A 17226-nucleotide genomic window follows, 5' to 3' on the forward strand; every position below is an offset into this window, starting at 1 on the left:
TAAGCTCAGCATGGGAATATGCCTATATGACTTAAGTGAAAGAATTTATGTTCCACCTCGTTATACATTAGGGTATATTTCCTCCTAAGTTTTTTTTCTGTTTGTTTGTTTTTAAGTTTTGTGTGATGCCCAAATTATTCATTCAGATTTCTCTTTTTTTCTATTTTGTGCTTATTCCTTTCATTAAATCCAAATGGGATCATTCAAACCACCAAAGATGTTCTAGATAGTGAATTCAAAATGAGACAGGGTCTGAGGCTGAATATTTACTGTCAAAAGTGTTCTTGGATTCCATACCAGTTTGATTCCTTACTCAGCAAATGGCTGCAAAGCTGACAGTGATGAACCTATTTGTCAGCCCACCACGTGTCTCCTAACACCTTCTCCCCAGAGGCAACAAATGTAATTATAGTTAACATAATTAATATTGGCCACTTAGGTAAATTTTTTCACAATAATTAAAAGCCATTGTAGAGTCCTTAGCTTTCTACCCATAGTCATATAAAAGACAAGCCTAAGTTTCAGAAATTCTGTGTCAACAGGCATTCTGTTAAAAATGGAACCGCCTCTAGCATAAAGCTTCCTGCATGTAAACTCTGAGTGATTGGTGACTGCAATATTGTTTTTGCATACATTGATTAGAGTAGAGATAATTGAGGAAGTCAACAATTCTGCAGAAGCAGTGACAAATCCTTGAACCTCAATTATTCAAATCCACTGAGAGTATTACATATCTCAATCAGAAATGGTTATGGCATGTATAATTGTTCATGGCTATTCCAGTAAGGTAAAATAATGCAATTAATGGCTAGCTTGGAGACTAATTTCATTATTATAATTATAAGTAAGCTGTGCATAAGAACCTGGGAATGAGGGATAGTAGAAAAGAACATTTGAGTTTTAATAGCATTTTTTCCTGTTAAAATTGCTTTCTTTTAAAATTATTTTTCATTGAAACATAAAAGTTATATATATTTATTATGCCATTCCATGTTTTAATACATATGTGCATGGAATGGCATTAAAATAATTGAAATCATATTTCTCTCCTTAAATATTTTCCTTTCTTGTGGTATTCAAAACCCTCTTTTATCTTTTTGAACTGTGGAGCACAGTATCATGTTGCTTGATCAACACACTATGCAATAGCTCACCAAGGCTTCTTGCCTCATCCCACCCATGGCTTACTAAACAATTGCCAACCTTCACCCATCCCTGTCTTCTCTTCCATTTCTGGTAGCCATTGTCTACTCTCAACTTCTGTGAAGTCAACTGTTTGGGATTCTACAGGAGCCAAGGGCATGAGGTGTTTGCTCTCCTTGCCTGCTTTATGAATTTGGATCTTGGGAATAATGCTCCTAATGTTCCTGAAAAGATAATTCCTTATGCTAAGTTTGAAGGGGACAACTCTAAAAGAACTAAAGGGTCATCTCAGTGGTGCTTCCAGCCCAACTATCATTGGCGTATTCACCTTGTCTGCAGCATCATGTTCCTTGTTATCAGAAAATCATGTTTCCTCTTGGTAGCTGTACAAGTTACACATTACACAGTAACAACACAGTGTACTACCTCCTGTGTTTCTATAGCAAGAATTCTTAGATCTTTTTCTGAAGTATGTTTAAAGCAGGAATCAGAGCCTTTGCTTCACAAGAATTAACATGACATCTACATAATTTGGAGCTTTTCAAGTCTATGTATTTTATTTGTATATTACATGGTTGAAATAGAGATAGATTTTTAAAGTACAAAGATTTAAACTTTCTTTGCATTTTATTCTTAGCTCATAGTTATTGTTCCTTTTCAATTTTGAGTACCATTTAATTTTGCTTCACAGCAGTTCTAACTTGGAGAAATCGTTATTCTAAGTATGAAATACATTCTTCAAGATGCATGTTTCTAGTTGTGTCTGCTAACTGAAATAAGGCTTTTATTTACTAAAGTACTCAGTATTTAAAGCCATTTTAGATGCCTTTACACATCCCACTGATTTTGGTAAGAGTTGAAGTGATATGCTGCTCAAATTTGGGACAGGAAATTTAACAGAAAACAAATCCATGTTTTTGAATTATATGTTTTAGAGAAACTATCAGCCATTAAATGTGACATTCATGTTCTTCCCGTACATTAATAGTGTTTTCAAAATTGAAGATGCTTTCTTGCTAGCTTAAATACCCTAAGCAAAATTTGTAATTTCATTTACTTCATATGTTCATCCATACAATGTTTGCTTCTTCCTGTACACCTCTTACAAAGGAAGACACACAGCTCTGATCCTTGGCTAAAATAGCCAATGGTAAAGGATCTCAATGGATCAATCACAAATGGGAATCCTTTTTACTTGCTGCACATTATACTAAGTAAATTCTGACCAGACTTTTTGGCTTATTTTTTTCCAATATAATAAGCACAGTTTTTCTGTTTTTCAACTGTTGCATAAAAGTATACTCCATGTACACTCTAATCCCATTCTACAACTTGATCATATGTGGCTTTAGTGAAATTACATACATTATCCTAAGCTCCCTTTCCTTCTTCATAAAGAAACGGTCTTCATCACCTGTGACATAGGGCTAACGTGTACCAAGTATGTTGCAGCACAGAGTCTCTCATGCAGGTATTAGTGATTATGAGCCCTGGTGCTACATTCTTGGGGCTCATAGCTTGTATTCCTTCCCCAAACCCTTCTCCTTTCCTCTTGAGGCATTGTGAAAGTTAATGGACCATATTTCCTAGAAAAACCTCTATTATACACAAACCAGGTGATGCACATAACAATATTTGAAATAGCAGCCCCTGTAAAAATCAGGAAGGAGATGAAGGAAGTATACAGGAAGTAAATCTGAGACCTTTCCAGTATCAATGTCTGGACAGTGACTGTTGTTCATGATTTAATATGAAATGCTCTATAGAAACAAACTCCCCACTGGTGTTGAAAGAGGGGAAATGACACATTACTAGAGCAAAGCAGCAAGTGTTAGCAATTCCTCAAGCAATGTGGCTCTGGAATACTGTGTGTCAGAAAGAACGCTTGGGAAACATGAATTTCTAGAATCTGCCTTCTCTGTTTCTAGTATGCAAAACATGTCCTGCTTTCAGACCAGGAAAGAATCTTTTCCTTCTATGACTCTGTACCTAAAGGAGCACTGTGAAGCCATAAGGACTCAAGTGCTACCTCCCAAAGGGGCTCTGTGGAAGCCATCTAAGAAAGCTTCATTTCTCTTCTTCAGTTGCTGATTGCGACTTTGAAGCAAACAGCTGCGGGTGGTTTGAAGCCAGTGGTGGTGACCATTTTGACTGGGTGTGGAGCTCCCAAAGTGGTCTTTCTGCTGATGTTGAGCAACAAGCCCCACCTGGAGATCACACTCATGATATACCTCAAGGTAAAACAAAAAAGAAAAAGAAAAAGAAAAACTCTAGGGACACTTTACACACTTCTATAGACTGCTGGTTGGACCTCAGGGGAAGAAGACCACAGCATGTAGGATGACACTGGCAATCAGTTGTGCTGTCTTAAGAAATAGTTTCTTTGTGGGTGATAGGATCAGAATTGATATATTTTTGCATGCATAAACTGAAATTATCAGTTGGCTATTGACATCATTTAAATATAGAAGAATATACAAAGGGAAGTTTTGCTACCAGTATTGACTTTTTATTGTGGTATACTTTAATTTTAATTGGACATGAAACTTACTTGGCATAGCATTAAGAGCCTGATGAACTCTTGTTGCCTCTCAGAATCTAGTATTACTGGTAAACTTAATGCTATGTTTTTACATCCCTACAGGGCATTTCATGTTCATTTTGAAGAACAGCAGCAGCTTGTTTCAAACTGCTAAACTTCAGAGCCCAATGTTCAGCCCAACAGGGCCCGGGTGCACGCTGTCATTCTGGTAACTATTATATGATGGTAAATTATCCTACTAGGGTGATGGCTGCAGGCATATCCCTGCACTTGCTAGCTATTCAAGTTTTACTCATGGTTATACTTTATAGAAACTATTGCATTAAATTAAAATAATTTTAACTTCAGAGGATATTATCAACATTGGTTATTTTATTTCTTAAGATGAAAGGAGGGCTTCCCTTCTACCACTGGAGTTTAATTTAATTAGGTGTCTTTCTGTGTTGTACAAAGGGTTTCCAGGGTTGTGAGAACCTCCATTCAGTGTGCATCTCAGCAGATCAATTCTTGCAAATGGGCAGCTACAGTTACTGAAGGAAAGAAATATATCCATTACCATGATTCCTAGTAATTTGTATAGATGGAGGTTCAAGGTTGTATAAAGTTCAACTGTCTAGTCTATCCTATAATATTTTCATTTCTTATGTTGATTTTATTTCAGGTTTTATAACTATGGACTGTCAGTGGGGGCAGCTGAGTTGCAGCTACATCTAGAAAATTCCAGGGATGTCACAGCCCTCTGGAGAGTGCTATATAACCAAGGCAACCAGTGGTCAGAGGCGACTGTCCAGCTTGGACGCCTCACTCAGCCCTTCTACCTGTCACTAGAGAAAGTCAGTCTGGCAGTTTATAGTGGAGTCTCTGCTGTTGATGACATTCGTTTTGAAAATTGTACTCTTCCTCCTCCTGTTGAGAGTTGTGAAGAGCCAGATCACTTCTGGTGTAGACAGACAAAGGCTTGTGTGGGAAGGCATCAACTCTGTGACCTGGTTGATGATTGTGGAGATCGTTCAGATGAGATTGACTGTGGTAAGTTGTTTGGGGTTGATTTTTTTCCCTAGGGGAAGGGCACTATGTTTTTTCTCTCACATACTTTGGAAGTATTGGTCTTAATTAGTTCACTACTTTTTAGGCAATTAGCCAGTGACTCAAATATGATTGGAAAGTTGATGAATACTGTATGGTCAATTAATCAAATTAACCAAACTTATTAGTCCTTTTTATTATTAAAGTTTTTTTTTTTAGTTTATTTTTATTTATGTTTCCATGTTATGTATGCAAATGATTTATAGCGTATGTGTGTTGGTCAGAGCACAACTTCATGCATGGGTTATCTCCTTCCACAATGTGGGTGCTGGGGATCAAACTCAAGTTGTCAGGCACAGTGGCAAGTATCTGTACTGGCTGACCTGTCTTGGTAGCCCCTTGCCATTTTTTTTTTTTTTTTTTTTTGGTTTTTGTTTTTTGGAGACAGGGTTTCTCTGTGTAGTTTTAGTGCCTTTCCTGGAACTCACTCTGTAGCCCAGGCTGGCTTTGAATTCACAGAGATTGCCTGTCTCTGCCTCCTGAGTGCTGGGATTAAAGGCGTGAGCCACCACCGCCTGGCTCCCCTTGCCATCCTTAAATAGATAGGTTTACTTACTAGCTCCTAGAAATACACTGGTAAAAATGAGTATAGAATTCTTGCCTTCATGTGCTTCTAACTGAAAAGATAGATGTTCCACTATTTATTAATGAAATGTATGATAGCGATTCTAAGAGGAATTATGAAGAGAGATATGGTGTGACTTTATAGAATAATAAAATTTGATTTTCTGCAGGTGATGATTTAGCTAAGATCTGAACTGTGGCAAGTGAAGCTTATGTTCAAAAGCCAAGAAGTAAGAGATAGATGCAATTTGGAATGTGTGAAGGGAGCACAAATCAGGGGTGGGATGTCAGGGAGGCCGAGGGCGGACATCTTTGTGATCCACACTGAAGAAGCAGTTTTTATTTCAAAGATTTTTAGGGTAGTGAGAGCACTGAAATTTGACATGTGTAAATGTCACTGTAGGTGTGATGTAACTAGTGGATTTGAGAACAGATTTAGGGGATTGTTAGTGACCATGCAGCAGCCCATTGGAGAACCACTGACTGTGAGTCCTGAGCCAGGACAGAAGTCTAGAGAAAGGACCTGTGTGGGGTTCTTTTGTTTGTTTGTTTGTTTATTCAGGAGCAGATAGTTAAGAGGCAAGGCTCAGATTTGTTTTTCTACTTTCAAACTGCAAAAAGTTTGTGGTATCTTGTGATGGTCTGGCCCCCAGTTTACTGAACTTGGTTCCCACAGATCATGTGCTTGTATCTACAAATGAAGGAGCCACTAACAGTATTATTTTGTTTATAAAAGTCTGTTACAAAAGTGTTTCAGTCATTCTTGGTCTCGTATCTTGTCTCAAGATAATTTAAAAATTTCAAGCTGAAGTGTTTCATAAATTAGAAAACTCATTAGAAACCAAAGTGAAATCATGGAATGCTCAGTACCCGAATATAAAACATTTGGATAGGGATTTCTGTATAAGTTACTGTGGAAAGCTTTCTGTGTATATGATCTTTGATATCCATGCTCATAAAAATATATTAAAGTCCAAATTAACATCTAGCTCGTGGAATTTACACAACACTTATTTGAGTATATAGAGTTAACATTGATTTTGACAGTGGTAATCCTATGATATATAACTTGTTTTAAAATCTAATTTAGTCTTCTGCACATTTTCTTTTTTTCTTTTTTTTTTTTTTAGCTTTCTAAAATTCTCTAAATTGTTCTTCAAATATCCTGGTATTAGTAGAATTAAGTATGGTGTATCATTACAAATAAATGTAATCATATGTCAATTAATTCTTGCTTCTTCATTGATGCAGAGAAATAATAGTGGCATTTGTTGGGACATTACCTTATTGAATATAGTGTGCATTATACATCCCAACATTCAAACTGTGTTTCCTGCAGAGTGCTTGGAGATGTGGTCCTCCACTTAAGGAAGGAGATCCCCATGCTCTCCTTTGGAATGGAAATTGACAAGTGAAAGAACTAGTTGGCTTCAGTGTCAGTTTTCTGTTAAAAACTCAGCAATTTGACATCCCCCTTCTGCTTCCCAGCTAAAGACTGACACCTGGGGAGTACCTGGAATGTCCCCAATTCACATCACAGTTGGCTTGATTAGTCACGATTGAGGAGCCACCAGATGAAAACCTGTCTTCCTGCTGACATCTGCTCACTGGCTTCCTTCATTAGGTCCAAGCTTCTCTTCAGCACTGTCAAATGATCGGTTTTCACCCAATTGCTCTGATTCACCTGTACTTCTATTTATTGTTCAGGGTGCTTGCTCACCTTAGGCACCAAGAACCATCACTAAGATGAATAGTTAAATGACAGCTGACATTTATATTTTAAATGTTAACATGTAAATGGATCTAAAATGTGAAACTACCTGTAAACTCTAAATCTCATCTCCTTAGCCCAGTTTTCTCAAATGTGATTTTTATCTCATTATTTTCCCAAAGCAAATATCTGGCGTCAATAAAATCTTCATGTTTTGAAAAATGAACATGCTCCAATATGACCCTAAAAAATAGAGTATTTGATTGATGAGGTGCTAGTCCATTATTTTTAAGTTTGCCTGAATGATTTCAGAAATTTAAAAGCCCAAGCTCCCTTTGTGTAATGTAATAGGAATATTAATTAGTGCAGTTACTATGAAAATCAGGAAATTTGTCAACATACCCCCAAATAGAGCTACCACATGATTCAGCTATACTGCTACTGTGTATATACCTGAGGGAATCCAAGATAGTAGATAATGGGCATTTCTATATATCTGGCTATGTTTATTCATGAGAACCAACTTAGGAATCAGCCTTAATGCTCTTCAGTGGAATAAATGGATATATTAAATCTTGTGCACATAGCCAATGGTGTATAGCTCAGGCACATAGAAGAACAAAATCAAGTCATATACAGGGAAAGAGATAGAACGAGAGGTCATCATGTTGAGTGAAATAAGCTAGACAGCATGACAAGTATGTCATCCTTTCTGTTGTGTATGAAATCTAATGGAAAATGGATGACATGGTTTAGAGAGATGGCACAGCAGCTAAGAGCACTTACCGTTCTTACATGGGACCTGGGTTCAATTCCCCTCACCCACTTGACAACTCACAGCTGTTTGTAACTCCAGTTACAGAGGATTCAATACTTTTTCTAATCTGCACAGGCTACTGCATGAATGTGATGCATATATGTACAATTAGGCCGACAATAAACATAAGCCAATACTAACAATAAATAATGACATGTAATGGTGATTTTTAGAAAAGAGGAAAAAAATGAGGGAGAGGGCAAAGCTATTTGATTTCTGTGGTAAGGTACCACAACCAAGGCAACTGATATGAGAAATAGTTTATTGCAGGCTTTCAGTTTTAGATCAGAGTTCATGACCATCATGGTAGGGAGCATGGGAACAGACAGGTAGTCATGGCATCAAAGTAGTATCTGAGAGCTTGCATACTTACCTACAAGAAGGAGGATGAGCAAGCTCACTGGGATGGCATGAGTCTTTTGAAACCTCAAAGCCTCACACACTTCCAGTGACACACCTGCTCCAACAAGTCCATACATCCTAATCCTTCCCAAAGAGTTCCATCAACTAGGGACTAAGAATTCAAATATATGAGCCTATATTCTTATTCTCATTGAAACTACCACATTCCACTACATAACCCCCACAGGCTTGAGGTCATATCATAATATAGAATGCATTTAGTCCAACTTCGGAAGTCCTTATAGTCTTTCACAGACCCAGTACAATTTAAAAGTTCAAAGTCTCTTCGGAGACTCAAGGCACTCTTTTAATTGTAACTACCCCCCTTTAAAAATAACAAAGCAAATTACATACCTCTAACCTACAATGTTTCAGAATATACATTACCATTCTAAAAGCAAGGAATGGGGGCATAATGAGGATATACTGGATCAAAGCAAGAATGAAATCCAGCAGGACAAACTACGAATCCTGTAGTTCTATACCTGATGTCAGAGGGCTTAGATGGCTCTGCCAATTCCACCTTTGTGACTACAACACACTTCTCTCTCTTGGGCTAATTCTACTCCTTATCTGCCTCTCTCTTGGGCTGACATTTTCTGGCTATGGCACCTCTTACATCTTGGGGTCTTAAACCCAATCCAGGCTTCACTTTCACACCTTCAGTCTCCAGACCTCTATTCAGGGACTCTTCTGCTCCATGCCTGGCTTCAGTAGCTTTCCTTAATTGCAGAGGAAGAGTCTATAATATGTTTACTCCTATATCTTTCATAACTATAAAGCCAGAGCCACATGGCCAAAGCTGCTAAATTGGGCTGCTTGCTTTGGATTTAACCTGACCCCATCCTTGAATTACATTCACATAAGATTTCCTGTAATAGCGCAAGCACATAGGGTCAAGGAAATTAGCTCAGTCCAGTTGCCAAGGCATGCACATAATGTACTCCTTAAGAGCCAACCTAGAGTCTGCCTGAGGGCCTAGCAATAGGAGCAGTCAGAGTTCCTAGTTGATGTCAGAGTTTATGATCGATGTCAGAGTTCCTGATCATACCCAGCCAATGAGGGATGACCACTCAGGCTGGGTGCTGGGAAGAGGGTATATAAGGCCTTCCCTGTTATTGAATAAAGGAGTTCATTATTTGCCTTCAATGGACTCCTAGTGTCTGTGTTGTTGACACCAACACTGTGCCTTCTCACCCCCTACTCTGAGGGAGCCGTTAGGATCCAGGGACAATTTCCACTGATGCATAAACTTTCCTTTGTATGATTTGGAAGGTTGGCTGTATGGGGTTTGGTCTCCATTCCCTTTATTCCTTTTCATATATGGCCTTATTATCTCTTTTAGCACAGGCCTTGGCTCCAACATTATATTTCCCCAGGCTCCTTTCCTCCTCAAAATGTACATTTTGTATTTCCTTTTGCCTTGCTTGCTCCTTTTTACTATAGATCTGTATAAGCATGATTATTAATAACCACAAGGCAGAGTCAATATAGGCTGTCTTAAAACCTCAGCCAACAAAAGTAATCTCAAATTCTTCAATTTAGCCTGAGGCAGATTCTTAGAACAAGAGCAAAAAGCAGACTCACTGTTTACAAAATATTACAAGAAAGATATCTAGCTCAGTTGCTAATATTGTCCCCCTATGAAATCTCTTGAGTTGGGTCACCATATTGCCTTCTAAGCTCTTACTGGGATGACCCATTATTCTATGCTTACAGTGTTTAGCAACTTTCCTAGTCTAAAGTCCTCAAATCTTCCATATTCCTCCCAAACCCAGCAAGGTCAGATCTGTCACAGCAATGGCCTATTTTCTGGTACCAACTTCTGCCTTAGCAGCTTTTCCATTGCTGTGATAAGACTCCATGACCAAAGCAGCTTATAGAAGAAGGAGGTTACTGAGGACTGACTTTTAAGAACATCTCCACATGATTGTAGGAGAGCAGGCAGAAAAGGCATTGGCACTGGAGTAATAGATAAGAGTTGACATCCTTATCCATAATTAGGAGGCCAAAAGAACTCATTGGGAATAGGTGGGCTTTTGAAATCTCAAAACCTGCCTTAGTGACACACCTCCTCCAACAGGGCATATTTCCATATCCTTGTTAAACAGTTCCACCAACTGGGGAACCAAACATTCAAATGTATGAGCGTATGGGGTCGACTCCCATTGAAACCACCACAAGATGTCAAGGAAGGGTACTAGAAGATAGTAGATAAGACCAAAATATGTTATATGCATGTAAGAAAATACCATAATGAGATGCATTATTTTATATAATTAGTATGCACTATTAATAACACAGAATAAAATGAAAATATCAGAGAAAAAAGAAAATCCCATTGATGAGACACAAACAAGCGTCAACAGTATACAGAGTATAACAGCAGACAAAAGTTAGAACTTGAAGAAGGCGTGAGTATTTAGTACATGTATGAAAGATGGTATATGATAAGGGGAAAGACAGATGGAACAGCTTAGACTATGGGAATATGGGGATGTACCAAGTGGTTTTACATAGAGAAAGACTGTTGCCATTGGGGGATTATGATTGGGGCATGACTGAGGAGAGACATTTGGAGCTGTGGTGAGAAGAAATGAGAAGTACTTTTAGAATGAGATTGGGGAGTCCCTCATCAGAACCCTCTTGAATACCTGGAAATGCGTGGGTTTCATCTGATAGACTGGGATTTATTTGAGACTTCATTTTGTCGCAAGCAACTTTTCCATGGTACCCACGTGATCCTTAAATATTTAGAATTGTTAGAGAATATCAATTCCTAGCTCTATTAATCACTGAGAGAGCTTATTAAAAAAAAATCCTGATGTATCGAGTGGGCTGATGGCTCAGAGGGGAGAGCGCTTACCTGAGGACCTGAGTTCAAATCCCAGAACCTACGTTAAAAACCATCAGTAACCACAGCAGTGAGATTGAGGGTGGAGGAGCAGAGATGGAACTCCTTGGTCAATCAGTATAGCTCATCAGTGAGTGAGTGCCAGAAGAGGCTGAAGAGATGGCTTAGAAGTTGAGTGCTTGCTGTATATGTTTGGATCCCAGCACCTACATAACAATTGTGAAGATGGTGTGATCCCCTGCATATCAATAACCCCAGCATAGAAAGAGCCAGAGCTGTTTGGGAGGCCCCCAGGCAGTGGGACCTGGACCTGTCCTTAGTGCATGAGCTGGCTTTTTGGAGCCTGGGGCCTATGCTGGGTCATTTTGTTCAGCCTGGGTGAAGGGAGGAGGGGACTGGACCTGCCTGGACTGAATCTACCAGGCTGAGCTGAATCTCCAGGGGAGTTCTTGCCCTGGAGGAGGTGGGAATGGGGGTTGGATTGGAGGAAGATGGGGGGAGAGGGAGGACAGGGGAATACATGGCTGATATGGAAAATTAAATTAATTATAAAATTTGAAAAAAAAGAAAGAGCCAGAGAAAAGAGAATCACTGGGGTTTATTGGCTGCCAGCCTAGCCTACAGCAATAAGCTCACAGGATTCATGTTCAGCCTGAAAGCCTCCACCTTAAAAGATCCAGGCAAGGAATAATAGAAGGAAACACTGATGACTTCCTCTCTCTGACTTATACATCTACATGAAGGATGAGTAACTTCATGCACAGATGTGAACAGTGAGCGTACACATATGCAACACACACACACCAAAATAATTAGGTGGTTGATAGAATAGTGGATATCTGACATAGCATCCATCTCTGGCCCCCACACTCACACATGTACCCTCATGAAGCACGTGTGCATACAAAACAGGAACACATACAAGCATATACACTAAACACAAGCGCACATACCAAAGGCAATTTAAGAATCCCAATGCCTAATTTTAAAACTATTTAGGCCAACTAAGTCAACAATTTATATGACTTCTAAGCTTTAGTGGATTTGTTTGTCTCTTAATGTTCCCTGGTTGGCACACTGGGCTAAGTTTGAAATGCACTCAGTCAAAAATGTATTACAATTAAACAGCCATGACATTTGCCTGAGGGTGTGGTAATAGTTGCAGTGGGGATTAAACCTAAGTACTTGTGCATGTTAGACCAGCGAGCTACCTCTAAGTGTAGCTGGAGTTTTTTTGGTCCTGCCTAGCCCACAGTCAGGACAAATCTCTCTCAGACCCAACCAAGTAAACACACAGAGACTTATATTGTTTACAAACTGTATGGCCATGGCTGGCTTTTTGTTATCTACATTTTATCTTAAATTAACCCATTTCTATTAATCTATACTTTGCCACATGACTTGTGGCTTTCCGGTACATCACATCTTCCTTGTCATGGAGGTGGCTGGCAGTGTCTCTCTGCCTCAGCCTTCCACTTCCCAGAATTCTCCTCTCTGCTTGTCCTGCCTATACTTTCTGCCTGGTTACTGGCCAATCAGTGTTTTGTTTATTAACCAATCAGAGCAACACATTTAACATGCAGAACATCTATGGGCCAGGCAGAAAAACTCTAGTTACATCTAAGCTATATCACAAGTCCAGGGTTATATTATCAGAAGTGAAGATGAATAAACATTAAAAATATTTAAAAGATAATGGTCTAAACATTTCATCTTCATGCTATGAAATATTATTTGATGTCTAGGATTTACTCTTTTCATAACTGTGTTTTGTGTCACATTTAAAACTATTACGGCTTTCCTTTTGTGATCCAAGTATCAATGTGTGTTCTTTATCCCTCTTTTCCCCTACACTTCTTTGATATTATTTAATGCCATTTTCAGCACCTGAACTCCAGTGTGACTTTGAAAATGGAATCTGTAACTGGGAACAAAGTTTGGAAGATGATTTCAATTGGACCAGGAACCAGGGTCCTACTTCAACACTGAACACAGGCCCAATGAAGGATAACACACTGGGCACAGCCAAAGGCCACTACCTTTACATAGAAACATCAGAGCCACATACTTTTCAAGACAAAGCTATTTTACTCAGCCCAATCCTAAACGCCACTGAAGCAAATAACTGCACCTTCCGCCTATACTACCACATGTTTGGAAAGCATATTTATCAGCTGGCTGTCTACCAGAGAATCTGGAGCAATTCCAGGGGACAGCTGCTGTGGCAGATATTTGGGGATCAAGGCAACAGATGGATAAGGAAACACCTCAGCATTTCCAGCAGACAGCCCTTTCAGGTAGGATAATGGGTTTCATAATATATATTTGAAATGCTTCCTACTGTCTAAGCAATGTGAAATATCACCATAGTCTTGATTTAAAAGCTGGTGGAATTGGATCAAAGATACTTTGAAACACATTCATCATTTACTGGAGGCTGTGCTAAGGCTCTTTGAGTTGCTTTGCTCCACGAATACCCCAGTAATGTATATTTAACATCTCCTCAGATGAGTGCTTGACACGGGAAACAGCTGCAGGTCCCTCCAATGTTAAGTGCTTGTTCTACTGAAATTAAAACATCAGAAAAAAGAAGAGTTTGGCATAATCTGTGACTTCTACAGACTGTAAACTCATAAATATATGCTTTTGAATACATCATTTGACATTTTAACTTTTTATAGGTGAGCAGCTGAAATCCAGGCTGAGTGTACTCTCTATTTTCTCATTTTATTTGTTTTTAACAGGAATCCATGCATTGCACATATGTCTGGGCTTCATACAGACAGTTTATTTTAAGTATGTCATATACTTTGACCATATTCATGCCTTGTACCCTGTTGTTTCTCTTCCTTCATATTTAGTTTATCTTATGTATATAAAATCTCAAATTCATAAATGTGAGAATGCATGCAATATTTGGCTCTTTCAGTCTGGGTTCTTTCAATTAATATAATTATCTCTAGTTGCACCCTTTTTCCTATAAATAACACAATTTATTTTTTGTAGGACTGAAGAAAGCTGCATTATGTATATGCCATGTTTTTGTTCATTCTGTTAATTAACTGACACCTAAATTGATGCCATTACTTGGCTATCATGAATTGTACTATAGTAAACATGGATGAGCAAGTACCTCTATGGTATGTTGACTTAAGAGTCCTTTGGTTATCAGTCCTGTGGTTGTTCATTTGTGTCCTGTAATCTCTTGGTCCAGGAGTAGAAACAGCTGGGTTGGAATAACCATAAAGAAACCGGATAACAAATGTGAGGATGTGGGTAAAGGGAATTCTTATACACTGCAGGATAAAAAGTCATTTTATCTAGCCACTCTGGAAATCAGCATGAAGGAGCCTACAGGACTATAATCCGAAACTGTACTGGAAAGAGTGCATGCTCTGTTAAATAACACATGGCTTCTCTCAGGAAGAACTTAAGTTTGACTCCACATTGCCTTATTCCTGGTGGAATGTTTTTTTTTTTTTTTTTATTCTAAGTTTGACATGTCTTCAAACAGCCAAACTAGCAAGTTCAAATGCACGTGTCTTTTACAAATTTGTAGAAGAGTTTTTACAAGTTTTACATTCACTTTCCTTATCAATTCCCTGAAGTTAAATCAGAGGACCCCTTTTTTTGGCAGTTTTGTAGATGTAAGGGAGAATGTTTCTGAGAAATTGTCATCATTTGCCCTTGGTATAAAAGCTTGTAAGTGGTAGAAACAGGACTTAGACCAGCTGGGGCTTCTAAATGGTTGCCGTTCCTCCTTTCACCACACTTCATGAAACTTGGAGCATGTAGGGGCTTTAGTATTCGTTCCTTCTCCTGCTTGTCAGAGATCCACACATAAAGTACTGTAAGAAACATCATATCCATCCATGACTCAAAGCTCTGCTTTTTATTTTTTCATGTGCCTAAATCATGTTAACTGTTTCATCGACACAAACATAGCTCCAGAGCAGCAAACAATCACAGATGCACATTGACTATGACTCTGGTGGTAAAGAGCATGTAGGGATTGGTAATTTGTCCAGAGACATACAAAGTGAAAGCATTAGATCTCATCTGCCACGAGTAGGGTGATATATTTCTGTTCTTGCCACGAAGAATGGAACAATGCTGCCATCGATATTAGATAATCAATTCTTAATGTCTAACTAGGTCATTTAGACCAAACTCTTATTCAGGGCATTAACTCTTCTTGGAAAGGTTACTTAATAGTTGTTTTCCATGAGAAAACAACTTCATAGGAAGGCAGCTTCACAGCCAGGTGACCATGGAACTTAGTAAAGCACCCTTCATTATGAATCCAAACATGAAAGTTGGGTATTGAAATCCACTGCAGATCACATAGAAAGAATTCTCCTTGATCTCAACCAGCCTATCATCTAATAAAAGAATTTATAAATGAAAAGTTCTTTTAGACTTTTATTTTTAATGAAATACACCCAAGAGATGATAAAAGTGCATTATTTTGCATGATGTATTGATAGGTCAAGATAGCAAAAGTGGAATCCAACTTGATATTCAAGAGGGAATTTTTCTCCATTGCACAGCAGGTAGTCCTAGTTTCTCTTCTGAGAAACAGTGGAAGAATCAATGCTTTCATTAACTGTAACATCATAAGGAAAATTACTAAACTTGGTTCCCAGCAGATGGCAGGTTCTCATGAAGTATTTGCTTAAAAGAAAATTTCACAGACCTTTCTAGATCACTCACTTGAAATGAAACGAATAGGATAGGACTGGACTGTAGGTGTGGGAGTTCTTGTTTTGTTTGCCTGTGTTGGTTGGAATAAATAAAGTGCTATGTGTAGCATGGCCAGTGAAGACTCTACAGATCTTTACAGATAATTTATTGAAATTTGCATTTGAATTTAATTAGGAGTAATTGCCACATAATTGACCATATATGTTGGACACTACAGTCAATATAACAATCAAGATAATGAGCATATACCCCATGTCTCAGAATTGCCTCCTGCCCTTATATGAAACGTCTTTCAGATCTGTTTTAACATCTACCAATGATCAACTGCTTTCTGCGAATCTTAAATTTGTATATAAAGGGAATCAGAGTGCATGAAATCTTCAATCGCCTGGCTCATTCGGTATAATTATTTTAAGATATATTTTTGCATTGGCGTATATCAATAATTCATTTGGATGAAGCACAATGCATGCATTAAATTGCTGATTGCCGGATGGACTATCATAAATAAATCTTATTTGAGCAGATGTATACATGTGTTTATATAAACAATGAGTCATTTCCATATTTAAATAACCTGGAGATGAATGGCTGATTTACCTACATTTGAGAGATGTACGCTTATCATTTTAGGAAACTTACTTGGCTTTAAAGTTCACAAATTTTCATTCCTATCAAAAGTATATGGGTGTTCCAGGTCTAAGCCTATTACATTATTAATATTTTAAATTTAGCTTGTTTAAAGACATAGGAGCATCTATTGTAGCATATTGCTGTTGCACTATGTTGAACACATTTTCATGAGATTAGTTGCCTAGTGAATATGTGTTTAGGATGTATTTTATAATCCTTTGTAAAATTTTGAAAATTGGGTTATTATTGAGATTTGAATGCAACCTTGTATAGCCACTTTGGAAAACAATATGGCGCTTCCTTAGAAAATTGGGAATCCATCTCCCCCAAGCCCCAGCTGTAGCACTCTTGGGCATATACCCAAGGAATGCTCAATCATACCCCAAGGGCATTTGCTCAGCTATGTTCATATCAGCATTGTTTGTAATAGCCAGAACATGGAAACAACCTAGATGCCCTTCAACTGAGGAATGGATAAAGAAAATATGGTACATATACACAATGGAGTGCTACGCAGCAGAGAAAAACAATGACATCATGAGGTTTGCAGGCAAATGGATGGATCTATAAAAAATCATCCTGAGTGAGGTAACCCAGACTCAGAAGGACAAACATGGTATACACTCACTCATAGGAGGATACTACATGTAAAACAAAGATGACTAGACTCCTACACAACTCCAGGGAGGCTACCTAGAAAACAGGACCCTAGGAAAGACACAGGGATCACCCAATGACAGAGAAATGGATGAGATCTACATGAACAAGCT

At 38.4% G+C, this 17226-nt stretch overlaps 1 protein-coding gene across 1 annotated transcript in view; it reads left to right on the forward strand.

The window, feature by feature from the left end:
• Positions 1–17226, forward strand: part of Malrd1 (MAM and LDL receptor class A domain containing 1) — a 594884-nt gene that overhangs the window by 138077 nt on the left and 439581 nt on the right. Inside the window, exons 14-17 of the mRNA XM_036188969.1 lie at positions 3228–3380; positions 3788–3893; positions 4347–4714; positions 13004–13416. Coding sequence (XP_036044862.1) covers positions 3228–3380; positions 3788–3893; positions 4347–4714; positions 13004–13416 — 1040 coding nt within the window. The remainder of the gene's footprint in view (positions 1–3227; positions 3381–3787; positions 3894–4346; positions 4715–13003; positions 13417–17226) is intronic.

The sequence above is a fragment of the Onychomys torridus genome, chromosome 5, assembly GCF_903995425.1.
Source record: "Onychomys torridus chromosome 5, mOncTor1.1, whole genome shotgun sequence".
NCBI lineage: Eukaryota > Metazoa > Chordata > Mammalia > Rodentia > Cricetidae > Onychomys > Onychomys torridus.